The sequence below is a fragment of the Chiloscyllium punctatum genome, chromosome 44 (assembly GCF_047496795.1).
Source record: "Chiloscyllium punctatum isolate Juve2018m chromosome 44, sChiPun1.3, whole genome shotgun sequence".
NCBI lineage: Eukaryota > Metazoa > Chordata > Chondrichthyes > Orectolobiformes > Hemiscylliidae > Chiloscyllium > Chiloscyllium punctatum.
The window spans coordinates 53681289-53707773 of record NC_092782.1 but is presented as its reverse complement, the minus strand read 5'-3'; the positions used below and the strand labels follow the sequence as shown (position 1 = coordinate 53707773).

Sequence of the window (26485 nt, the reverse complement as noted above, 5' to 3'; positions counted from 1 at the left end):
TGGCAGAGTTCATGGGCTTAAGTTTGAGCGCAGAATCAATAGCAACACGAGGCAAAACTTGCTGACTCAGCTGTAATGTGCTCTGCCTGAGAATGCTGTGGATGCAGTTTCAAAGAGAATTGGATCATTATTTGAAGAGAGAGTATTTGCAGAGCGATAGGCCAGTGGGGAGAGGATGTAGACAAGTTGCTCGTCCAGAGAGCTGGCATGGACATGACTGGCCAACTGGCCTCCAACTGCGTTGCCATGCTAGAGCTCTGCCTGCAAGAGATACAGGTACATCAGGGTAAATGAAGGAAACAACCAGAAATTCAAACTAAAGAACACACCTTTATGATTGACATGGTTCCCATTAAACTCGGACTTCTAGTTTATATTCATAAATGCATTAATGCAGAGACTGTAGGAGGGAAGAGAAACAGAGATAGCACTTTGGGTCCAATGTGACTCCTCTTCAGAAGTCATTTGTTAAGCTAATAAGACACTTTGTCAGATCACCCTGGCTCTGTTATATCAACAACTATCACTGTTACATTAATTTCAGGAGAGGGTCAAAATGAGCAGTGCCCAGAGATGTCCCCATTTCCAAATGTTAACAAGTGAGTGTTCTTCACTGAGTTCCTGTCAGTGCTAAAAGATCCCCCAACAAGCTGCAAACTCTGCTTCCATGCAGATTTTCAAAGTCTTTTATTAAAATATTACATGCTTTTGTGTTTTTTTATCTTCTCTTTGAAGAAGATGTCAGTTATTATTTGGCCCAAAATATAGCAGAAATTGAATCCTCTGTCAACACTTTTTCTTACACCATATTTCGTAAAAAGAGAAATGAAGTAATGACTTTTGCCAAGTATCTTTTATCAGAAACATTCCTTATCAAAATTCTCTCACCTCCGAAGTAGTAATATTACCACGTTAACTTTGAGAATGCTTTATATTCTGTAAGGAACAAAAGACCCCAACATTGGAGCTGATGTTGTGCAAGGTTGAAACTTGTTCTTGAGGGCTTCAGTTTGAATTCTGTTTACTGTGACATTTAAGTGAGCCATTCAGCTCAGAGGGTGCACTGGGGCAATCCACAGACTGGATCAATTTAACTTGTTTTGGGTTCTGGATTAGTGGTGCTGGAAGAGCACAGCAGTTCAGGCAACTTCCAAGGAGCAGTAAAATCGATGTTTTGGGCAAAAGCCCCTACAGTATTCCTGATGAAGAGATTTTGCCCAAAATGTCGATTTTACTGCTCCTCGGATGCTGCCTGAACAGCTGTGCTCTTCCACCACCACTAATCCAGAATCTGGTTTCGAGCATCCGAAGTCATTGTTTTTACCTAACTTGTTTTGGGCCCAAGCTGCTATGGACTGAGGATCAATGGCCCATGGTTCCTGTTTCTTCATCTGTGCAGTCCTGTCTACCAGAAAGTGTACTTGTTTTTAATTTAACCTTTTTTTTTAAACCATCCTGTTCAGAGATGTTATTACACACCTCTGGAATGGGTGGGACTTGAATTCAGTACACCTGGTGCAGATGTGCACATGACCACTGTGCCACAAGAGGGCCCTCAAATTAAATTTCCCCAGGTGTCAAGTTATTTTCAAATCAATACGTGCAGAGATTTTATTACACACATCTGGTGCATGGAAGACTTGAACCTGGGCCTCCTGGTCCGGGGTAGTGACATTACGACCTGAGGGCTCTAGAAAGTATATATACAATATATAGAGAAGGGAAACAGAACCTTCACTTCAACTCATCCATGCTGACCAGATCGCCTAAATAAGTCTAGTCCCGTTTGCCAGCATTTGGCCCATATCCTCCTCAACCCTTCCTATTCATGTACCCACCCAGATGTCTTTTAAATGTAATAATTGTACCAGCCTCCACCATTTTCTCTGGTACCATCCTCTGCGTGAAAAAATTGTCCCTTTTAAATCTATCTCCTCTCACGTTAAGTCTCAAAAGAAAAGAGACAATTGGTTTCAGAAATGCTGGTTGTCTCAATAATTGTCTCTAATTGTCTCTTACATAATAGAAGGCCACTTGGGACAAAGTGTTGAAAACAAGCGAGTGCCAATGGCATTGGTGCCTTCAGGACGAAAGAGCATTGAGGGCATCAGAGTTCAGACAGTGGGGCAAAAAGCTGTTGTCCAGTAGGTTCCAGTATGAATTTAGGGGGTAGAGAGGAAAGGCAGAGGATGATATGTATCCACGTTCTTGCTGTTAGAGTTTTGTAGTAGAGAGAGAGAGAGAGAGAGAGAAAAAGGGAGGGTAGGAGGAATGGTAACAGAGGAGAGAACATTGCTCCCATTTACACAAGCAACATTCCAGCAGGTTCAGACCAGAGCAAATAATGTCCCTGTGAGCTACATGTATGGAAAGCATGCTATCCATTAAATAATATTATCCTTCAGTATTTTTATGTGATAAACGCTTAGACCATAAGACAATAGGAGCAGAAGTAGGATATTTGGCTGATCAAGTCTGCTCTGCCACCCAATGAGATTATTTCATATACAAGTATCAATAAGGGAAGGTAGTGGCCTCAATGTTATTATTGCTGGGCTGGTCATCCGGAGATCTGGGTTCAAATCCCGGCACAGCAGAAAATTTGGAATTGAGAATCTAATGATGACCGTGAACCCTTTGTTGATTATCAGGAAAAACGTATCTGGCTCACTAATGCCCCTTAGGGCAGAAAATGTGTTGTCCTTATCTGAGCTGCCCGACATATGACCCACAGTAATGTTGTTGACCATTAACTGTCTTCCAACAAGCATAGACCCCTGAGCAAAACTAGCCCTCTGAGGACAACCTGAAGACACAGGGATGGAGGCAGGTGAGGATGGGAGATCTGTGGCCAACAAGCCAAATGACCATCTCAGAGTTGACCAGGTGGATGGTGGCAGGGACATGTGGCTAGAAAGCAGAAGTTGGAGCCTGAGAGGCTTGGAATTCCCAAAGAGATGAGTGAGGGGAGTAATTATTCTGATACTGAGCTCATCCTCCCTGGAAGATTTCCAACTGGCCAGGCAAGTGGCTTTTCAAAACCTGGCAAGATTACTTCCAACATTTCTGATCTCCGCATGTCTTTCAGCAATGGAAGTCCTCAGGTGGATGGGTGAAATGGTGTTCCTTTGAAGAATGTTGTGCATTCACTTTCCCTCACTGCTGAATGATATGTGCCTCTGTATAAACAGGGCAATATTGATGCATCAGAAACTTTGACAATTACTGTTGGAATTGGCTCAATGTTGTCTGATTATTTTCTTTGCAAAAGAACCCTGTGGATCTGTCCCGCTGAACATCACACAATGTTACAAATGCATGACAATCTTGAATAAAGAGTAAACCCACTCCCTGAAGTTTACAAGCTGCCCTCTGATTGGTCTCAACAGTTTGTATGTTACCAGGGTCTGGTTCTTGAGAACTTGAGCAGTCAGTGAGCAATACCATGGGAGATCTGCTAATAGAAGGATAAAATTGGAAATGATATGGGGAGAAACAAAGTGTCATGGAGAGAATGGTCTGTAAAAAGAAAGAGAAGCAGTCATAATTGACCAAATGGCTATTTGTAAATCTTAGCAGGTCTTATAGACTTAATGGTAAGGTCCTATGGAGTGTTGCTGAACAAAGAGACCTTTGTTCATAGCTCCTTGAAAGTGGAGTCACAGGTAGATAGGATAGTGAAGAAGGTGTTTGGTATGCTTTTCTTTATTGGTCAGAGTATTGAGTACAGGAGTTGGGAGTTCATGTTGCGGCTGTACAGGACATTGGTTAGGCCACTGTTGAAATATTGCGTGCAATTCTGGTCTCCTTCCTATCAGAAATATGTTGTGAAACTTGAAAAGGTTCAGAAAGGATTTACAATGACATTGCTGGGGTTGGGGGGTTGGAGGGTTTGAGCTACAGGAAGAGGTTGAATAGGCTGGGGCTGTTTTCCCTGGAGCATTGGAGGCTAAGGGGTGACCTTAGAGAGGTTTATAAAATCATGAGGGGCATAGATAGGATAAAGGGACAAAGTCTCTTCCTTGGGGTGGGGGAGTCCAGAACTAGGGTGATATGGGAAAGATATAAAAGGGCCCTAAGGGCAACTTTTTCACGCAGAGGATGGTACATGTATGGATGAGCTGCCAGAGGAAGTTGTGGAGTCTAGTACAATTGCATTATTTAAAAGGCATCTGGATGGGTATATGAAGAGGAAGGGTTTGGAGGGATATGGGCCAGGCGCTGGCAGGTGGGACTAGATTGGGTTAGGATATCTGGTTGGTATGGACGGGTTGGACCGAAGGGTCTGTTTCCGTGCAGTACACCTCTATGACTCTGAGAAATGTAATGAATGAATGAGATCAGAAAGCAGGGCAGTGTCTTATCCTGGTGATTAATGCAGAAATAAATAGCTGTCCTTGCAGTGCTCTGTCTTTATTTTTCATCCTGTTGTGGTCCCCCTCCCCCACCAGTTCTCCCTGATGAGGGATGTGGTTCTATGCAAATTCAAAAGTGGTTAGGAGGTCAGTGAAGGTGGAGAAGGAGTCACTATGATTTAGGAATATCCTCCCTGAACAAACTGAGCCTGCAAGATCCAGATACAAGCCAAGGCTTTGGAATTAGTTTCTTACCCTGAATGTCAGGAGGAATCCCTTGGAGGAAGCAGCGGTTAGGGAGTGATTATCTTTGGATGGGGACAGGATTCAGATCGAGAAAGTTCCATTTTCCAATTCCAACGAGCTTTACAGATTGCTTCTGTAAAGACCTTGATCACAAGTCATGGCCTTGGGTCAATTCGGGCACTATTGCAACAGCTAAAATCTTAAATTACACAGGATCTGATTATGGTGGGAAACCTTCCTCCTAATCTGTCACACATCCCATTCCCTTTGATACTGATCTTAGGGACCCCTGACCCACTAACGCTGAACTGAGAGTCTTACAGATAAAGGAGCCGGTCTCTCCTACACCTGTTTCTTCTCCAGCTGATGCAAAGATTACCGCTGGCTTTGACAAGTTCATGTCAGTCGCAGCATTCCCACAAGTGCCACCTTTGGTGCCCCTCCAATGTGCTAGGCTGTTATCTTCATGATACTCTGAGCATGTTGATAAGATTAGATTCCCTACAGTTTGGAAATAAGCCCTTCGGCCCAACAAATCCACACCGACCCCCTGAAGAGTAACCCACCCAGACCCATTTCCCTCTAACTAATACACCTAACACTATGGGCAATTTAGCATGGCCAATTCACCTGACCTGCACATCTTTGGACTTGGGAGGAAACCTATGCAGACACGGGGAGAATGTGTAAACTCAATACAGCCTGAGGCGGGAATCGAACCTGGAACCCTGGTGTTGTGAGGCAGCGGTGCTAACCACTGAGCCACCATGCCATTCTAGGTTTGCCTACAGCAGCCACATGTAAAGTCCCTTCAGGGGAGCGGGCCGCCAATAGCACAGCACTTTCCACCTTTACCTGCACCTTCTGCTGTACCGTCTGCTTCCAGCCTACCTCCCCAATCAGGCAGCCTCCCTGCCCTGGGTACTGACACAAGGCCCACCCTCTTTAACATTGGTATAGACCATAGCAACCCCCCTTCAGATATATCAAGGTGAATGACTTGACCCTAACATTTTCTTATTTAAAGGCAAGTGTAAAGTGCCGTATTCCCAATGTAATTCAATTGGTTACACTCCTCAGCTTTAAACAAAGACATTTTATTCTTATTTTTTAATTAAACTACAAATAAAAGAAAGAAAATTTTGTATAACAACTCTATTTGAAAACATAATAGAATAACAGATTACTTAACTACTTAACAGTAACTGTTCCAATGTAGTAACATCCCCGAAACACACCCTTGGCAAAGGCAAATTCAGTAAAATAAATGATCTCACAGACAATGTTTCTGCAGTCAAGGCAGGAGAGAACTCAAATGTTTTTGATGTAGCAAGGAGAGACATATGGCAGCTTCCAAACCTCAACGCCAACTGAAAGCAGGGACCCGGGTTTGATTCCAAACTTGGGCAACTGTCTGTGTGGAGTTTGCAAATTCTACCTGTGTCTGCATGGGGTTCCATTGGGTTTTCTGGTTTCCTCCCACAGTCCCAAGATGTACAGGTTAGGTGGATTGGCAATGCTAAATTGCACATACATAGAACGTAGCACAGTACAGGCCCTTCAGCCCTCGATGTTATACCTGCCTTTTATCTTACTCTAAGATCAGACTAATCTACATACCTGTCATTGTATTATCATCCATGTGCCTATCCTAGAGTCACTTAAATGTCCTAATGTCTCTGACTTCACTACCACTGCTGGCAGTGCTTTCCATGCACCCACCACTCTGTGTAAAGAACCATCTCTGACATCTCCCCTAAACTCTGATTACCTTAACATTAAGTCAGCTCATGATAGACATTTCCGCCCTGGGAAATGTCTCTGACTATCCATTCTATCAATGCCTCTCGACATCTTGTACGCCTTTAGCAAGCCACCTCTCATCCTTCTTCACTCCAGTGAGAAAAGCCCTAGCTCTATCAACCTCTCTTCATAAAACATGCCCTCCAGTCCAGGCAGCATCCTGGTAAATCTCCTCTGCACCCTCTGTAAAGTTCCACATCTTTCCTACAATGATGCAACCAGAACTGAACACAATATTCCAAGTCTAACCAGGAGTCTGTGGAACTGCAGCGCAACCTCATGCCTCTTAAACTCAATCCCCCTGCTAATGAAAGTCAACACACCATACACGTTCTTAACAACCCTATAAACCAGGGCGGCAATTTTGAGGTATCTATGGACATGGACCCCAAGGCCCCTCTGTTCCTGCACACCGCTAAGAATCCTGCCTTTCACCCTGTATTTGGCATTCAAATCCAACCTTCCAAAATGAATGACTTCACACTTTTCCAGGTTGAACGCGATCTGCCACTTCTCAGCCCCATTCTGCATCCTGGCAATGTCTCATTGCAACCTACAACAGCCCTCCACACTATCTACCTCTCCACCAACCATCATGTCATTGTGTCATCGGCAAACTTAGTAACCCACCCTTCCAGGTCATTTATAAAAATCACAAAGAGCAGAGGTCCCAGAACTGATCCCTGAGGAGCACCATGAGTCACTGAGCTCTGGCTGAATACTTTCTATCTACCACCATCCTCTGTCTTCTGTAGGCCCGCTGTTTCTGTATGCAAACAGAAAGGTTTTCTTGTATCCCATGCCTCCTTCCTTTCTGAATGAACCTACCATGGGGAACCTTATCAAACGCCTTGCAAAAATTCATGTACACCACATTGACTGCTCTACCTTCATCAACATGTTTTGTTACATTCTCAAAGAATTCAGTAAGGGATGTGTTGGATGGGTGCATTAGCTATGGGAAATGCAGGGTTACAGGGATAGGGTAGGGGGATGTGTCTGGGTGGGATGCTCTTTGGAGGGTCGGTGTGGACTTGTTGGGCTGAAGGACCTGCTTCCACTCTGTGGGGATTTTATGATGATGAAATTAAAACCCTAGCTTTGTGGGAGTCTGACTCCACCCATTCAGGATGCTTCCATTGTTCCAACTTCTAAAAACAAAAAAGACCCAAGGCCTCACAAGCTGTTTACTTTATTAGTTTAGAACAAGCCACTCAACACCTCTGTCTTAACCTCGCTTCAGAAAGGAAAAGGGACAAAATCCACCTCTTAAAGCCATAGTATTGTCACAGTATCTATAACCAGGAACTCTGAATCAGGCTAGGACCCATTATCATACATGTCCGCTATTAAATTGGGTGTTTGGGAGGCTCTTGTACAGTTAACACCTTGGTACCAAATTAGTGCTGGTGAATTTAAAAGTTGCCATTAACCCATTTGTTTATAATAAACATAATGGACAGAGAGAATTAGGTTCCCACTTTGCATTAAGCTCCAATCACCGCTGACCATTTAGCCACCAGATGTGGCTGTTAGATGTGTGTGTAATGAAGCGGGATATTTTCTTAAACATGGGATTTGTTGATTACTGATCTATTTTACTAAGTAGATACTGAAAGTCAGTTTAATTTGCTACTGTTTCTAAAAGCAATACCATTATGTTGATAAGGAAGCATTAGTCCCCATTTTCTCTTGTTTGTATTTAATATGCTTGCAAACATTTTAATGTGTTTTATGCAAATTGTTCTCAGTCACCTTTTAAAATGAAACCTGTTTTGTAAGCAGGCTTTAATGCAGCCTCTTAGAGCTTCATTTTATATTTAATTAGCTCCATAAAGGGGTCACAGTAGTCAAAAGACATCAGAGGTAATGTCATTCTAATACAGGCTAAACACTGCGGATGCTGGAAATCTGAAACAAACAGAGAATGGTGGAGAAACTCAACAGGTCCAGCAGCACCTGTGGAGAGAGAAAAACAGAGTTAACATTTCGAGTCTGTTATGACTGCAGAATTAGGAAGAAATTCTGAAGAGGCTGTAAACTTGATTTTTGATTAACTCTATTAACGCATTCACTCTGTTTCTCTCTCCACAGCCGCCATGTTCTAATATTCTTAAATTTAAGAAATATTTATTTAAAGGACATTTTTGGAAGTTCTCTTTTTGGAACTCATGGGTCATCTGTTTGCCATGGTGACAGTTATGGACTTAGATGTTATTGTCCCAGAGGCTGATAGGATTATTTTCCTGTTCACATGGTTGCTTCTTGACTCTTTGCTTTTGTAAAAGGTTAAGTAGAATAAGATAATCGGTCTGAATGAAGCCCTGAGCTGTTTGAAGGGTCTTCAATCACTTAACTCGAAAGGAGAGGATTTTCTGGCCCATGTATCACATGTCTGATTGCGTCTGATTAATAGTCTATGGCAACATGTCAGGGCTGAATGTCGGGTCAGTGCTGTTATCCACGGGTTCCTTTTCCCTGGTTAATACTTCTGAAGGATCCGTTTTAGATGGTGACCTAGAATTCCCGAAAGCTTCCTATGGCAGGCCTAGAAACAATCACAATGATGTGGGGGGAGAATCAGTTCCCACTCCACACTCTCCCTGTTCTTTTAAGGATCTTGCATCTTACCCGGCAGAAGTAAAACGGTTACCGTTTCTGGAAGAGTGGCCTTGCTGTCCAGTGAACAGCTTTACATGTTCTACATCTTGTCAAATGCCAGTTTGCTTCAGGATTCAGATGAATTTGAAGAGTTGATGCTCGAGGTTGCAACATTTGGGATCCAGACCCCGAGATATTTGCCTACCTAAGGGAAGGAGGTTTTGATGCCTCTGAATAGTTGACCTCTGTCCTTGTACATCATACACTTTTACATTTAGGAAGGCAACCAGTCACTGAGAGGTTTGGGCTTAGCTGCTACACTCTGATGCAAAATACTGTATAGGCAGGCAGGCAGGTGGCAGGGTTGAAATTTTCTCAGGTTCTTGTGACTAATGGGCTGTAATGATCAGTCTCTGCTGCACATATGGATGATAATCCTATTACCCCAATGGAAAATTTGTGTCTCTTTACAGTAGGATGAGTTTAGGATGTCCACCATGATTTACTAAGTACTCATTGGGGTCAAACATGAACCAACCACCACTCAAATGTAGGGACTTTATAGAATCCCCACAGTGTGGAAGTAGGACATTCAACCCATTGACTCCACACCAACCCTCCAAAGAACATCCCACCCGGACCCACCCCATCCCTGTAACCCTCTAGTTCCCATGCTAATCCACCAAATCTGTCTACCCCTGGACACTAAGGGCAATTTAACATGGCCAATCCACCTGACCTGCGCAACTTCGGACTGTGGGAGGAAACCGGAGCACCCAGAGGAAACCCACACAGACAAGGGGAGAATGTGCAAACTCTACACAGCCCTAAGGTGGAATCAAACCTGGGTCCTTGACGCTGTGAGGCAGCAGTGCTAACCACCGAGCCAGCATGGCACCCAATTTCGGGGGTGTTGTTGCTTAGTGAGCTGTGACACTATCAGGACAGTAGAAACAGTTGGAGTTATTTTAAAGATTCTTTCAAAAAGGGAATAATGCTGGGAAGAAAGGTTTTCGATGAAGACATATTTGACTGGGGATATAGTTTGAATGTATGACTTCCCTCAAACCGTGGTGGGCAGTGGGAATCTGTAACTATCAGCATCAGGTAAATATTTCAGTAAGCTCTGTTTGAACTCAGCAAATGCGGAGGTTACCTACTGACAAAGCTCATTTGCATTTGCTAGATAAATAAAGTTGTAACTGTTAACGTTTTGAACAGGGCACCATTTTGAAAGAACTTATAAGCGAGTAGGTAACCTATTTTGAAGATTTAATTTGAAAGTCCTTGTCTCTTTTAGAGTATGTATTAGAATTCTTACTAATTACATTTCTAACTCTATTTGACAAGTAATTGTATTTTATAAATAAGGACAACAATGGAGAAAAAAAATTAAACCTTTTAATTCTGTATAATGTTTCGTAGATTTTGTAAAAACTGGATTGAACAGGTGACAGCAAAGGGTGGATTTCATCCAAAGTGCCTGCTGCTGATTACCGTCCATTGAGTTTTATTAGAAAGTGTTGATGCTTGGATTTCGGTGATGGAACTTACTGTTGAAACCCAATGTACTCTCAATTGCCTAACCTGGGGTATTGGCAATGGAAAAACTTCGAGATATGTTAGCCAAAGGTTGCTTATAGCTGTGGCAAGAAATCGTAAGTGTATTATAGTACCAAGTATGGAACAGGCTGTTTTAAACCTAGTACTGTGTAAGGATAAAGGGTTAATAGTGATGTTATAGCAAAGAATCGTCAAGGAAAGAGTGATCATAACATGGTAGAATTTCACATGGAGTCAGGATGAGAAACTTGGGTCTGAAACTAATGTCTTATATGTTTATATAATTACAGAAGTATTAAAAACACGCTGGGTAGAGTAGACTCAGTTAGTAGATAAGTAAGTTGGGAGAAGGAGTGACAGAGAGAGAAGCAGAGGGTTCTTTAATAGAAGAGGCAGCAGAAAGGAATGAGTGATGCATTCAAACACAGTCTGTTGCCTCATCTCTTTATCCTAACCGTGTGCCTCTGTCTGCGACAGGGCTGCTCATCGCCAATCGTGGTGAAGTTTGCGGACACTCAGAAGGATAAGGAGCAGAGGCGCCTGCAGCAGCAGCTGGCCCAGCAGATGCAACAGCTCAACACAGCGACCTGGGGAAACCTGACTGGCCTGGGTGCCCTGGGACCACAGTACCTGGCTGTAAGTGGTCATTGGGGAACCAAGAACAGTGGCGAAATTGGAACAAAAGAAGTTTTCGTACCCCAAAACATGCATACAGTCAGTCTTTTTTTTATTTCTTTCTCTCTTGATGCAGCATAAGTGGGGGATGTGAATTGGATGTCATTAATTTATTTTCCTTCAGGGAAGGGTGGAGGAGACGAAATACCCTCTGTACAGTTGGGAAAATGTTGAATATTATCTGCAAGCCTCATTCTCTGTTGTGGTTTACATTGAATGCAGTAACTTCACAAACATCACACTTTAGTCTTCTCCCTTCAATCATTGTTTGGTTTCTAGCCACCAGCTTGTTTTTCTTTCTCCCCCAATATCGCTGTTATTCTGAATCCAAGCAGCAGTTCCAGGACACCGTCAAAACCTCTTTGTAAAGTGGTTGGACGTTCTGAGCTACGCTTCCCTCTCCTAAAAGATGCACTTGCATTGATATAGTGCCTCTCATGACTTGGGACATGCACAGTGCTTTACAGCTGATCAAAAGTAGCAGTTTTTGAAATGTGACCATTTTTGTAATTTTACATACGAACTCCTACATTATCGATGATAATGGACAGATAATTAGTTGTTAAGCTTTGGCAGAATTATAAATATTTGATTGGCACTGAGGAGAACCTCACAACTTCTATTAAAAATAATCCAGTTCCATGCAACCGAGCAGCTGTCTCAATTAAACATCTAATTGGAAAGATGGCATATCTGAAGAGCAGAGCTTCCTCAATAAAGCACTGAAGAACCAATCCCTGGTGTGGGATTTCAACCCATAACTTTCTGACCCTAAAGCTTCCAGTGAACCACAGCTAGCACCAGAAAATTGCTGAGTTTTACTTAGTTAATGCTATGCAATAAATAAAGACGGTCAGTGTTATGACTGTGCTAATCTGTATCAAGATTGCTCATCTCCAATGCCAGCTTATTGCACATCCTGTAAACCAAACCATTCTCGTTCCTTAAGCGTTCTGGCTGCAGCATTGGGGATTAATTACTCCAGAAGAATAAAATGGATATTTGCAAAGTGGTGCTGCTGCGACACAAGGCTGTGGGTTCACAGCAGGGTTGGTGCATTCAGTGCACACTGACACCTCTGCGCAGTTCCAAGGGAGTGCTGTGTCACCACACATGCAGTCTCCCACACTGAGTCTGTCCACTTGATGGGTGTTGAAAAAACAAGTTCTCCTGGTACAATTCAAAAAATTAGTCAGTTGGCTCATTATTCCAAAAACAAAATGAGCCAGTTGCTGCTGTTTGTGGCATCTTGCTGTGCCTTGGTCGACAACCACCTCACTATGTAACAACAGTGACTGCCCTTCCAAAGTAATTCATGGGCTGCAGAGCACTTTGGAACGTGCTGGGAATGTGAAAGAGGTCCCAGTGAATGCAAGTTTTTATTTTGCGCGGTTGCTGTTCATATATTGTCGGCTGGCAGCATTTGGAGGAAGGTTGTTATAGGATTGTCAGGAAAACATCCACTTTACTCAGGAAAACCACACCAGTTCAAATCGTTGACAAATGGCAATGAACAAGGTGCCAGGATTGGACCATTCAGTAAGCTCTTGGCTGATCTGACTGTAACTTCAAAACCACATTCCCCTCTGTTCCATAACCTTTCACCCCTGCACTTAGTAAGAATCTGTCTCCACGTTAAAGTACTCCTGGTCTCGGCTTCCACTATTTCCTCAGGAAGAGAATTCCAAAACATTCCATTTTTGGAAAAAAAGAGTAAACAAATGACATAATTGGAACTCATGAATGAAACTCTCCTTATCACAGCAGGTGATTTCTCCTGCACAAGTGAAGGACAGAAAAATAGAATCCCTACATTGCGAAAAGAGGCCGTTTGGCCCATCAAGTCTGCACTGACCCTCCAAAAACCATCCAACCCAAACTCACCCCCAACCTATCCCCACAGCTCCATATTTCCCATGGCCAATCCACCTAGCCTGCACATCCCTGGACACTCTAGGCAATTTGGCATGGCCAATCCACCTAACCTGCACATCTTTGGACTGTGGGAGGAAACCAGAGCACCCGGAGGAAACCCACAAAGACATGGGGAGAATGTGCAATCTCCACACAGTCACCCAAGGGTGGAATCAAACCTGGGGTCCCTGGCACTGTGAGGCAGCAGTGCTAACCACTGACCCACCGAGCTGCCTATGGATTGATCCATAACACGGATTGCCTGAGTTTGTGCAAAATCAGTCTGAGTCACTTTCAGCAGTGCAATCTCCAGGCGTGATGGTTGGAGGGGGGAATTACCAAATCGTTTCCATTTGGGCCTGAGATGATGGGGTTTCTCTCTGCTGCAGCAGCAGCAACAGCAGTACTCCGATGTAAATGAGGTGGGAAGGCTGTCTCGTGAGGAACTGCAGCTGCTGCCCATGCTGGAGTCTGTGGGCCACTTACCCAAGTGGTTACAGCTGCTGCTTGGATTTCAAGCAGAGAGCGGCACTTTCAATGTAAATCATGGAATCATTAACACACAGAAGGAGGCCAATTGGCTATTCTGCCTGCACTGGCTCTTTGAGAAAGAGCCTATCAGTCCCACTCCTCCGGCCCTTTCCCAATTGCCCTGTAAAGGTCTCCCCCGGGATTTGAATAGTGCTTTCCTGGATTTTCACTGTTCTTAGAAAACTAGATTCCTTTAACCCATCCATCTTCCCCTGCCATCAGCAATAATAATTTCCTATTGTGGATATTATCCAGATAGTAGCAAATTATCATTCAGTCACTTGCCTGGGATTGGCTTCCCTCAGCATTGAAATAGTCCAAGATCTGAATCAGAAACTGTCTGAACTGAATGCTGTGAAGGTCAAAGAGAAAAAGCTATCAGTAATTTCAAGACTGTCATCTAGTCTCAGGATTGAAGTGGTGATATGCTATTTAAAGTTTACCATTAGTTTCTTTCTGTAGTACAGGTTCAACTTGAATATTTGGAATCCCATCCAGCCATTTATGTTGTTATAGTGAGTACATAGACAGACCACCCGACTGAACAGTCCCACAGCATCATTTATCCTCCAAACAAACTTCCTGTCACTCCTTTTTTTTTAAATGATTTGGAGATGCCGGTGTTGGACTGGGGTGTACAAAGTTAAAAACCACACAACACCAGGTTATAGTCCAACAGATTGAATTGGAAGCACGAGCATTCGGAGCGCAGCTCCTTAATCAGGTGTTGAACCACCTGATGAAGGAGCAGTGCTCCGAAAGCTAGTGCTTCCAATTAAACCTGGTGTTGTGTGATTTATAACTTTTTTTTAAACTAATTATCTGATATTGCCGTCACGTCATTAACTGAAATCTCCTTAAATTCATGATGCAACTTCAATCATTCAATGTACCAGCAAATTCCCTGTTTTAGCCCACATTTTGGGTAAAGAGTTTTCTCCTGAATTTCTAATTGGCTTTATTAGTGCCCATTATATACTTCCAGAACCTAGTATTTTCCTGCCCACAAGTGGAAGTGACTCTTTTTGCACCAAACAAGTTTATATTCTTAAAATATTTTCATCATTCTCTCTAAGAGAAGGAGCCCTAGTTATAATTGCTGTCCATTTAGTTGTACAGTCTCCTGTTGTATTCTGTCCCCATGACAAGAACACAGAGTAACTGCAGGTTGATGTGCTTCAGACGAATCTGATGTGAGCCATTGGCTCTGGATGTTAATCTCTATATTAGATTTGGATGTAAGTGAATTGGACTGTAACAACATGAGGGAAAAATTGCCTGTCATTTATGCTTTACTTTTGTGTGGACATAACACTTTCAGTGCATAAAATCTGAATTCCTACATGATTGGTGTTTGGGAAAGCCGGAAGAAGGCTTATGATTCTCTTGGTGAGAAGTAGCCGTGAAATGAAACTTGACAGCAGTACGCACTGAACGTTCGGTAAGGTGTCAGGCAGAATGTATCAGAGTGAAAACATCTTTGTAGCAGAGTCAAGGAAGGTTCTCTGTCAGTGCATGTGTCCGGTTTGCTGAGACAACCTAAGAGAAGTGATCAATTATACTTCCAAGCAAAAGATCAAATCAGGAAAGCACAAGAATATATTTTTCCATGCGTAGTGTTATTTGGATGCATTACCATTATTGAATTTAAATCACCCATAATGTTTATAGAACACTTTTTTTGACACAGAACGAGGCCATCCGGTCTTTCATAATGGTGCTGCTGAGTCTTTGAAAAAGCTACTCAAATATTTCTCTCGTGACTCTAAATAAAAGGGAGTTAGAGGACAACTTGGTGAAAAATATTAAAAATGCAGGTTGGAGTCTGCCAAAGGGGAACAAATCTGACTGGGCTCACAATCCCATTCACCATCCAGTGACTTGCGTTGTGGAGTATCCACATGTAGATGTTACGTTAACACTCCCCACACTGTACCACTTCCCCCTCTCATGGCAAAGCAACCTGCTGTTTGGCTGCAGGAGTGGAAGGTAACCAGCAGCTCTGGGATAGCTGCAGTCGGATACGGGTCAGCAGGCGCCATGGGAAAAGAAAGGATTGTAAATTGTCAGGGGCAGGGGAATAGATTAGAATTACAGCACAGAAACAGACCATTGGCTGTGCCAATTATTTTGCTGGCACACGAACCTGCTCCCATCCTCCTTTATCGAAAGTCATCTGCGTATATTTCTGTTCTGTGCTCCCCCCAGTTCTAGCTTTCTCTCAGATGCGTGCACACGACCTGCCTCATATTACTCTGCCTGGCAACACAATCCACATTCTCAACAGAGAAGCGATACAGAACATTCCTAGCTCCGTCGAGGGCTGCTAGCATTAATAACAAGCTAAGCCTTCCAGGCACAATGTTAAAATGAGGTCCCTTCTGCCCCACCAAGTGTAATTAAAATATCCTGTGGCAACGTTCATAGAGTCATAGAGATGTATAGCATGGGAACAGACTCTTTGGTCCAACTAGTCCATGCCATCCAGATATCCTAAATTCATCTAGTCCCATCTGCCAGCATTTGCCCCATATCCCTCTAAACCATTCTTATTTGTATACCCATCTCAATGCCTCTTAACAGTTGTAATTATGTCAGCCTCCACAACTTTCTTCGGCACCTCATCCCATACAAGCACCACCCTCTGCTTGGAAAAATTGCCCCTTCAGTCTCTTTTGCATCTTTCATCTCTCACCTTAAACCCATGCCCTCTCGTTTTGGACTCCCCCATTCCAGCGAAAAGACCTTGTCTATTTACCCTATCCATGCCACCCTCATGATTTTATAAACCTCTATAAGGTCACCCCTCAGTCTCTGACACTCCAGGGAAAACAGCTCCAGCCTGTTCAACCTCTCCCTATAACTCAAATCCTCCAGTCCTGGCAACATCCTTATAAATCTTTTCTGAGCCCTTTCAAGTTTCACAACATCCTTCCTGTAGGAAGGAGACCAGAATTGCATGCAGTAGTGGTCTAACCAATATCCTGTACAGCCACAACATGACCTTCCAACGCCTGTACTCAATGCTCTGACCAATAAAGGAAAGCAAAGAAGAGCTGGGGCTGAGTGACCTGACTAATATGAATCCCTCAAGAAACCTGCTTCAAATCAGAGTATCGTTTCATGTGTTTAAAGCTAAAAGGTCTTAACATTGATAAATCTCCTGGCCCCGATGGGCTACATCCTAGAGTTCTGAGAGAGGTGGCTGAGGAAATAGCGGAGGCATTGGTTGAGATCTTTCAAAAGTCACTGGAGTCAGGGAAAGTCCCGGATGATTGGAAGATCGCTGCTGTAACCCCATTGTTCAAGAAAGGATCAAGGCAAAAGATGGAAAATTATAGGCTAATTAGCCTAACTTCGGTTGTTGGTAAAATTCTAGAATCCATCATTAAGGATGAGGGTTCTAAATTCTTGGAAGAGCAGGGTCGGATTAGAACAAGTCAACATGGATTTAGTAAGGGGAGGTCGTGCCTGACAAACCTGTTGGAGTTCTTTGAAGAGGTGACAAGTAGGTTAGACCAGGGAAACCCAGTGGATGTTATCTACCTAGACTTCCAAAAGGCCTTTGATAAGGTGCCACATGGGAGGCTGCTGAGCAAGGTGAGGGCCCATGGTGTTCGAGGTGAGCTACTGGTATGGATTGAGGATTGGCTGTCTGACAGAAGGCAGACAGTTGGGATAAAAGGTTCTTTTTCGGAATGGCAGCCGGTGACAAGTGGTGTCCCGCAGGGTTCAGTGTTGGGGCCGCAGCTGTTCACATTATATATTAATGATCTGGATGAAGGGACTGGGGGCATTCTAGCGAAGTTTGCCGATGATACAAAGTTAGGTGGACAAGCAGGTAGTACTGAGGAAGTGGGGAGGCTGCAGAAGGATCTAGACAGTTTGGAAGAGTGGTCCAGGAAATGGCTGATGGAATTCAATGTGAGCAAATGCAAGGTCTTGCACTTTGGAAAAAAGAATACAAGCATAGACTACTTTCTAAACGGTGAGAAAATTCGTAAAGCCAAAGTACAGAGGGATCTGGGAGTGCTAGTTGAGGATTCTGTAAAGGTAAACATGCAAGTTGAGTCCGTGATTAAGATAGCGAATGCAATGTTGTCAATTATCTCAAGAGGGTTGGAATATAAAAGCACTGTTGTGCTACTGAGACTTTATAAAGCTCTGGTTAGGCCCCATTTGGAGTACTGTGTCCAGTTTTGGTCCCCACACCTCAGGAAGGACATACTGGCACTGGAGCGTGTCCAGCGGAGATTCACACGGCTGATCCCTGGAATGTAGGTCTAACATATGAGGAATGGCTGAGGATCCTGGGATTGTATTCATTGGAGTTTAGAAGATTAAGGGGAGATCTAATAGAAACTTACAAGATAATACATGGCTTGGAGAGGGTGGATGCTAGGAAATTGTTTCCGTTAGGCGAGGAGACTAGGACCCGTGGACACAGCCTTAGAATTAGAGGGAGTAAATTCACAACAGAAATGTGGAGACATTTCTTCAGCCAGAGAATAGTGGGCCTGTGGAATTCATTGCCACAGAGTGCAGTGGAGGCCAGGACGCTAAATGTCTTCAAGGCCGAGATTGATAAATTCTTGATGTCACAAGGAATTAAGGGCTACGGGGAGAATGCGGGTAAGTGGAGTTGAAATGCCCATCAGCCATGATTGAATGGCGGAGTGGACTCGATGGGCCGAATGGCCTTACTTCCACTCCTATGTCTTATGGTCTTATGGTGTTTTTGTGGGATCTTGCTGAGCTCCAAGTTCTTGCCTTGTTTTTTTTTCACATTACATCCGTTACCGTACTTCACAAGAACTTTCCTGGCTGGAAAGCATGAGGGGCACCTTAAAGTCATGGAAGGCACTATACAAATGCAAGTTCCTTGTCTTTCTTTCTTTGAGATACAGCAGAGGATCAGTTTTTCCAGACCCAAGTTTGTGAGAGTAAAATGTGTTTACAGTATTCAGTGTGTTTCACAACTGTACAGAGAGTAATATGTTGGACCAGTTGGCCCTTTAGAGGTTTGAGGACCTAAATACTGCGGGACCTTATATGTTTTGAAAGTCTTTGTGTTTTACTGAGGGTACGCTCTGAGGGAGGTGGGGTACGACTCCTATAAATGCATTTGAAGTAACGGAGGATATCTGAACCAGTTCCATCAATGTTCAGAATGCCCTTTTGCTCAATTTTAAATGGTGCTACACAAATTCAATATGATCTGGAGTTTCTCACTTAATGTGATCCAGGGACAAAGAAGCTTTTTGTATATCGGTTGAGCTGTGTCTGTAACTCTTGCACATTTTGGGTAGATAATCCTTTATATCTTCCACTCTCTGCCAACATTAATGAATACAGATGGAACCAGTGTCTCCATGTCCACTGGGAGTGGTTTATTGCTGTCCCATTCACCATGAGTGCTGCTAATTAGGGCTATCAGAGATTCTTAAAAACCTGTTCACAGGTGTTGAATGCTGATGTAGAATTTGGAGAAATTTAAAGAACCCTCAGCTGTGCTGTTGTCAGGTTATCAGGGTATGGATGAGGCTGATTCTGGAGATGGATCTTTGCCCTGGCTGAGTGTGCTCTCTTGCTTACACACCTCAGGCAGGTATCACTGGTGGCTGAAGAGAGTCCCTCTCCCTGTGCTTCCAGCTTGAGTTACTTCCCCATATGTTACTGTGTCTGCCTCTTTCCCTGACGAGCCACGGACTAGATTGTGTGCTCTACTCCTGTAACCTCATACAGGGTTTGCCCGGTCTGCAGCTGGATCCCTGAGCTGCCTCTGACACGATCGTGCCACAGTGACTCTGGCCGGTTTGGTCACTATCCACAGTGATTCTCCAGCCGGTTTGGTCTCTATCCACAGTGATTCTCCAGCCAGTTTGGTCAGTATCCACGGTGACTCTTGAGGGATAAGGTGTATTGCAACAATAGTTGCTGCCTCACTCCATCCCCTAATGCCATGACAACATGCTGGAGATGTCCTATCACCAGTTCAGTCCAATAGTGCAATGGAGTCACTGCACATGATGCAGTTTTGCTTCATTGTTCATTGTGCTGTGTTTATACAGCTGCAAAGCTAGGTGTCAAGCGTATTTTTCCAAAATGGAAATCATTTTGAAGAAAGCTCAAACTTTCAACCACCGCATTTATTGTTGTGCTGTCTAGCTGCAAACTTGCCTGAGTGTGAGTGTGAGTGTGAGTGTGAGTGTGAGTGTGAGTGTGAGTGTGAGTGTGAGTGTGAGTGTGAGTGTGAGTGTGAGTGTGAGTGTGAGTGTACACATGTGTGTGCACATGTGAACACTCACGCCCACGAACACACGAACAGTGCGTGCACTGTTTCTGTGCATGTTTGTGTGGCTGCATTTATGTGCATGTGAGTTTGAGTTCATGTTTGTGTGTGTGTGTGTGTGTTTGGAAATGCGCATGTTTGTGTTGTCATATTTATTTGTGCTCGTGTCTGTACGTCTGCACACGCATGTCTGTGTGCGTGCATATGTCTGCAAGCGTGTTTGTGTAACATTTGTTCCATCTCTCAACACCATACTCATTTTTAAAAGGCATGTTTTGATGTAATCTCTGCCCCTCTGGGAAGACTCTTGTGATGTCTTCCTGTGAATTGTTCTGTGCAATTCAAGATTTAATGAAGAAGAAATAACTTCATTTTAGGTTTAAGATAACGTTCAGTTGCTCAGCCTTGAGTAATCTTCACCTCATTCACTGGCACAGCGAGAGTAACTGTCTCTGTAAGGATGTGTGCTGTCATCTGCAGAGAGACCCTATAACCCCCCACCGCTGTGTGAGCTAGTACACATTCATGCAGAACAACTGGCCTGTTCAGAATCACCTATTCTTCCCTGACACAGCAGCTGCTATCATGAAGTTTCCAGCGCTCTTGACTCTGCAGCCGTCTTCGAGTTAACAGTGCTGAGAAGCCAGAGCTGTTTATAAGCAACTTGAGATCCACTTTGCATCCCTCAAGATCAAATAGAAGAAAGGTGATAAATGTACAAGTTAGCTTTGTACACAATCTGGTTGAACATAACCACTTGATCATGGAGAGTTGCAATTAGTCATGGAATGTTTTAAGTGGATGGTGGGTTTAGAGGTACTAAACTGATGAATTGTTTTCAGGATGATGATAATGTTGAATTGTTATCTTACCTGGCCTTGAGAAAGATCAGACATTAATGTGAATTTATGCACAACACTAGTAGGAGCATTCAGTATATCAGACTGGAAAATGAGCTTCTGAATAGAATTTTTTGAAAATCAAGAGCTTAAAGTTTCACATTACAATGGGATTATTTTATTTATTCACAGCTTTTGCAGCAAGCAACTTCGACGAGTAACCTGGGCGCATTCAGCGGCATTCAACAAATGGCAGGTGAGTAAGAGCCGTTCCATGTTGTTTTCTTCTGTAGAACTGCCTTGTCAATTGCTCCGCCACATCCTCATTGGGGTGGCTATGCCTTTGGGATGCACTCTGACAGTACACAAGGCTGCTATTGGAGCAACTCGACCCTCTTTCATTTGGGTGACAATAGTGCGCATGAAGCAACACAAGACATCATCCAATGGCTTCACAAACCATTGAACTTCCAGTGGTTGAAACAGTGTTCAAAATTAGCTCCGCAGTCAGTTCTGGCAAGTTTGTTACCTGTATCCAATGGTTGAACCAGAAGTAGACAAAAAGGTGAGGTGAAGGTGCCTTGGATTTTGAAGTTTGTTTTGACAATGATTGACTGAGTACCTCAGTACCCTTTGTAACTATCACCTCTGTACCATATGATATTAATGATGTGGAGGTGCCAATGTTGGACTGGGATGGACAAAGTCAGAAAGTCATGCGACACCAGATTATAGTTCAACAGGTTTATTTGAAAATACAACCTTACGGAGCACTGCTGCTTCACCCTGGTGTTGTGTGACTTCTGAAATAAGACATTAAAGCACAGCAAAAGCAAAAACAAGGTTGCAGTTTGTTAAAGGTGGACCTTTCTTGTTCATAAATGGACAGACACTAACCCGAAGTTCTGGAAAGGTGAGTGAACTTCTTGCTAACGATTTTATTATTGATTGATGTCTCATGTCACAGAAAATTGACCTAAAAAGAAACAGATGTGGGCTAAGCATGGGCACGCTGGAGTTACTAAAAGGATTTGAGAAGGGGCTAACTTTGTAGCATGTCACAGAGGTAACCTTGATTAGGATGGGAGGTGATGGACCTAAGGGCCTCTCTGGATTCTCCATTTAATATGCAATTGAAATGATGAAGTGTACTCTCAGAGACAAGGAGCTCTCATCTTCCCAAAAGTCAGGATCATATTTGCTGGTAGGCAGGAGTGTCTGGCCTCTGTTAGGAAATATTGAATTGAATTGAATTTATTGTTACGTGTACCGAGACGTATTGAGCTGATTGTTTGCTGCCTTAATCATTTCAATGCTTTTATGGTTTTAAAGGTGGGGTAAGGAATAATACTGAGGACCTCAGGTTTGTTGTGATCATGCACAGGATAGATAATACCGATACCATCAATCCGGCACACATCCGCACGCATACTCATGTGCGTGCACTTACACACATTCACACTCGCGCATGCACTCGCACACGCACTCTCGCACACGCACTCTTGCACACGCACTCTCACACACACATTCACACTCACGCACACGTTCACACTCTCACTCGCTCACTCACACACACATGCACAAGCAATTGTTTCAGTGGCTCTATAATTACATCACCATTTAGTGCACGTCGAAATCATAATAGGAGCAGTTTAGCTCCTTGAACCTGCCCCACCCTTAAATATAATCACAACTGATCTTCTCACTCACTCCATGTTCCCTCCTTATCCAGAATATATGCAATTACACCTGTCTGGGATGGGCAATTACAACAGTTCACAACCATCTGGTTGAGGAAATTTCTCCTCCGTCCTGAATGGAGGTCTACTATCCAGGAAAATTATTCTTGACTCAAGATTCCAAGTACTCTGAAATAACTGCACAGAGGCCAACATCCCATCACCAACTCACCCTTTATTTACATTGTCTACTGTATATGGAGTCTGAGCTCAGAGCTGACTCCTAAAGTGAGGAGAAGCCCTGTTTATATCTGTCAGCCAGGACTCCCTGATTAACCCAGACAGATCCACCTGGTCAATTCATTTCACACTACATACTCCATCGAGGAATCTGAACATTTCATGTATTTAACATATGGCTTTACATATGAACGAACTGAAACTAACATGGTCATCCTAAAAGGTGAAAGACAATATATAGTCCAGTTTTTTTTCAGTATATCATTTCAGTGGCATCACACTGTAAACTTTTGCTATAAATTCTGTGTCCTATAATCTTATTCTCCACAACCACCTGATGAAGAAGCAGCGCTCCGAAAGCCAGTGCTTCCAAATAAACCTGTTGGACTATAACCTGGTGTTGTGTGATTTTTAACTTTGTACACCCCAGTCCAACACCGGCATCTCCAAATCATGTATTTTAACAAGTTTGCTTCTAATTCTTCTAAACTCTAGAGATTATAAACTCTTCAGGCTCCATTTTTCTTCATCGGATAAGCCAGTTTATCAGAGGAATCAGGAAGGTGAATCTTTGTTGGAACCCCTCTTGGGCATCTATATCCTTTCTCGAGTACAGACCCCAAACCATATGTGGTAGCGACACTCCGTCCGATTTGTGTCTGCTGGCATAGACTTGCTGCATGCCACATCGTATACAGTTTAAAAGTGAATGATGCTTATTTGTGGCCTTATGAACAGTATGTTCGTGAATGCAGTGCAGTTTATTGAACACAGCCCCAAACCCCGGATGTGATTTTGACAAATCTTTATGCCTTTGCCGCATGATATCCTTAACCTTTTCTTATAACCACCTCATAATAAAGGCCAACCCCCATATTATCTCCAGTTTTCCCTGTGCCGTTTCATTCACAAAATGCTTATTGATAGTAACGTGAGTGAGATTTTTAGATTTGAGGTATTGGCCAGTCACCCAGAACCCCACAGTGCCACAGGAGCCCTCATTCCATTTGATGAATGATCCTCATTGTTGCACCTCTAAGTGCCTTGGTTCCTCCAACAGTATCTGCTGTTCCTCAGAAGACATTATTAGTTGCAGTTATTAATGAACTATTATAGCTGGGAGGGTGAGTGACTGCAGTCTGAAATCTTTTCAGGCACAATGCCACATACTGATAATTACTATGATGATGCTTCAGGGTGCTTGTTGAGTGTGTCTGTTCAAAGCACGCCTAGTCAGTGGCATTCCTAAATCAAGTGTTTCAGAGCATGCTACTGAATCCAACTCCAATTTAAGCCATTAAATACCAAATATGGAATGAGAACTGCAACATGACCCACATCAACATTAAGGGCTTTTGCCCAAAATGTCGATTTTCCTGCTCCTCGGATACTGCCTGACCTGCTGTGCTTTTCCAGCACCTCACTCTCGACTCTAATCTCCACAACTGCCGTCCTCACTTTCGCCACATCAACATTAAACCATTTCCCACAGTTTTTGGGTGCTAAATTAAAGCTGCATTTCCCACATCATATTAGAGGAGCATTGTACGCTAGAGCACAAAAGCCAGGGCTGAAGCTGTGATGTGGTACCGAGGGAAGGCTGCACTGTTGGAGATGTTGTCTTGAGGATGAAATGTAAAATCAGCTTCAGGTGAAGGTAAAAGGTCCCATGATTCCATTTTGAAGGACAGTAGCATATTCTTCCCAGCAGCTTGGCTTATTTTTTATCCTTCAATCAACAATTAGCAAACATTTATCTAATTCTTGTTACACTGTGGAAGACTGCTCCGTGCAAACTGGCTGCTCTTGTTTCCTACGTGTGTTTTGAAGTGTGGTCGCGGCTGTACTTAGTTTTAAAGTTCTTGGGCGAATTCTCTGACCGTGAGCAGCGCTATATAAATAAAAGTCTTTTTTTTTCCCCTCCATAGTAAAAGATACCGGATGGAGTTAATGTTTTCTTAAAAGCTCTTTGGTGTGTCCACCTGGGTGTTTATACAGAGTTATTTTAAACGTTTGATACGACGATGGAGAGATACGGGCTGAGAGCAGGCGGGTGACGTTAGTTTAGTTTGGGAACATGGTCGGCAGTGACTGGTTGGACTGAAGGGTCTGTTCCTGTGCTGTATGACTCTGGTTATTCCCCATTTGGTTGTAGTTGAATAACCCTTTGTTTCGGAACATGGAAAAAGCCGGCTATTCAAATCCTTGAGGATTTCTGACATTGCCTGTCATGATAATCTACATTTCACCTTGTTTACCCACATTGGTACTTTAATCCGTACTAGATTTGCTGAACAAAACTCTATCGATCTGAGTTTTGAATTTTTCAATTAAGCCACTAGACTCAACAACTTTTTGGCAGCAGAGAGTTTACAGCTTTCGGTCGCTTTTTTAGTGAAGAAATGCAGTCCGACTTCACTGCTGAACACATGAACCATGAATATGACTAGGCCACTCAGCACTATGAGCCTCCTTTACCATTCGGTAAGATCACATGTCTACATTCCAAATCATCTTTCGTCCCCTCGATAATCAAGAATCTATCTCCAATAAATTCATGAGAGGCATGGGAACGGTAAATAGACAAGATCTTTTCCCTGAGGCGGGGGAGTCCAGAACTAGAGGGCATAGGTTTAGGGTGACAGGGGAAAAATTTAAAAAGGACCTAAGGGGCAACTTTTTCACGCAGAGGATGGTGCATGTGTGAAATAAGCTGCCAGAGGAAGTGGTGGAGGCTGGTACAATTACAGCATTTAAAAGGCATCTGGATGGATATATGAACAGGAAGGGTTTAAAGTGATATAGGTCAAATGCTGTCAAATGGGAATAGATTAGGTTAGGATATCTGGTCGACATGGACCCATTGGACCGAAGGGTCTGTTTCTGTGCTGTACATCTCCAGGACTCTGTGTGTTCTAACCAAGCTCCTTTACAAGTGAAGCAAGACTCCAGTACTGAAATTCTCTTGAAGGGTAAAATATATCTCTTGAGAAGAATATTGGAAAGGAAATAATGACAAAGTCACTCTAGTCCCAGAGGACCAGAGGACTGTTCTCTCATTAGAGAGAAGCGACTGGTGGTGACTTCTGTCCTGTGAGTCAACATGCCTCAGGCGAGGGACAAGGTTGAGATGGTGGGACTTCCTGGTAACTACACTAATTTGGAAGTGTAATCTCCTCTTTCATTTACAATTTTGCTTTATGAATATTATGAGCAATAGAAAGGAGTTATTACCTCCTTACACAAATGTTTGTTCAGTATTTTCTTGTGCTCCGGTATGATATAATGTAGAGTAACTGAAGTGTCTTTTTGTATTGTAAACAAGTCAGGTGTTAAGAGCTAGGCCAATGAGCTGTAGGAACAAGGCTTTGCATATATTAAGTTAAAAATCGCACAACACTAGGTTATAGTCCAACAGGTTTAATTGGAAGCACACTAGCTTTCGGAGCGACGCTCCTTCATCAGATGATGGTGGAGGGCTCAATACTAACACAGAATTCCAAGGCTTAACAGACAATCAATTTTTCAAGATATAATTTCAGTTACATCACACTGTAAATTTTTGCTTTAAATTCTGTGTTAGGATTGAGCCCTCCACTATCACCTGATGAAGGAGCGTCGCTCCGAAAGCTAGTGTGCTTCCAATTAAACCTGGTGGACTATAACCTGGTGTTGTGTGATTTTTAACTTTGTACACCCCAGTCCAACACCGGCATCTCCAAATCTTGAATACATTAACTGGCCATT

The 26485-nt window shown here is 43.2% G+C and overlaps 1 protein-coding gene across 29 annotated transcripts in view; it reads left to right on the top strand.

The window, feature by feature from the left end:
• Nucleotides 1-26485, top strand: part of celf2 (cugbp, Elav-like family member 2) — a 985143-nt gene that overhangs the window by 918712 nt on the left and 39946 nt on the right. For 26 of the 29 annotated variants that reach the window (XM_072562980.1, XM_072562977.1, XM_072562973.1 and 23 more), the window contains 2 exons: nt 11046-11282; nt 21012-21075. In XM_072562980.1, the coding sequence (XP_072419081.1) occupies nt 11046-11282; nt 21012-21075 (301 nt within the window). The remainder of the gene's footprint in view (nt 1-11045; nt 11283-21011; nt 21076-26485) is intronic. The other 3 variants (XM_072562990.1, XM_072562989.1, XM_072562969.1) reach the window with 1 other exon arrangement.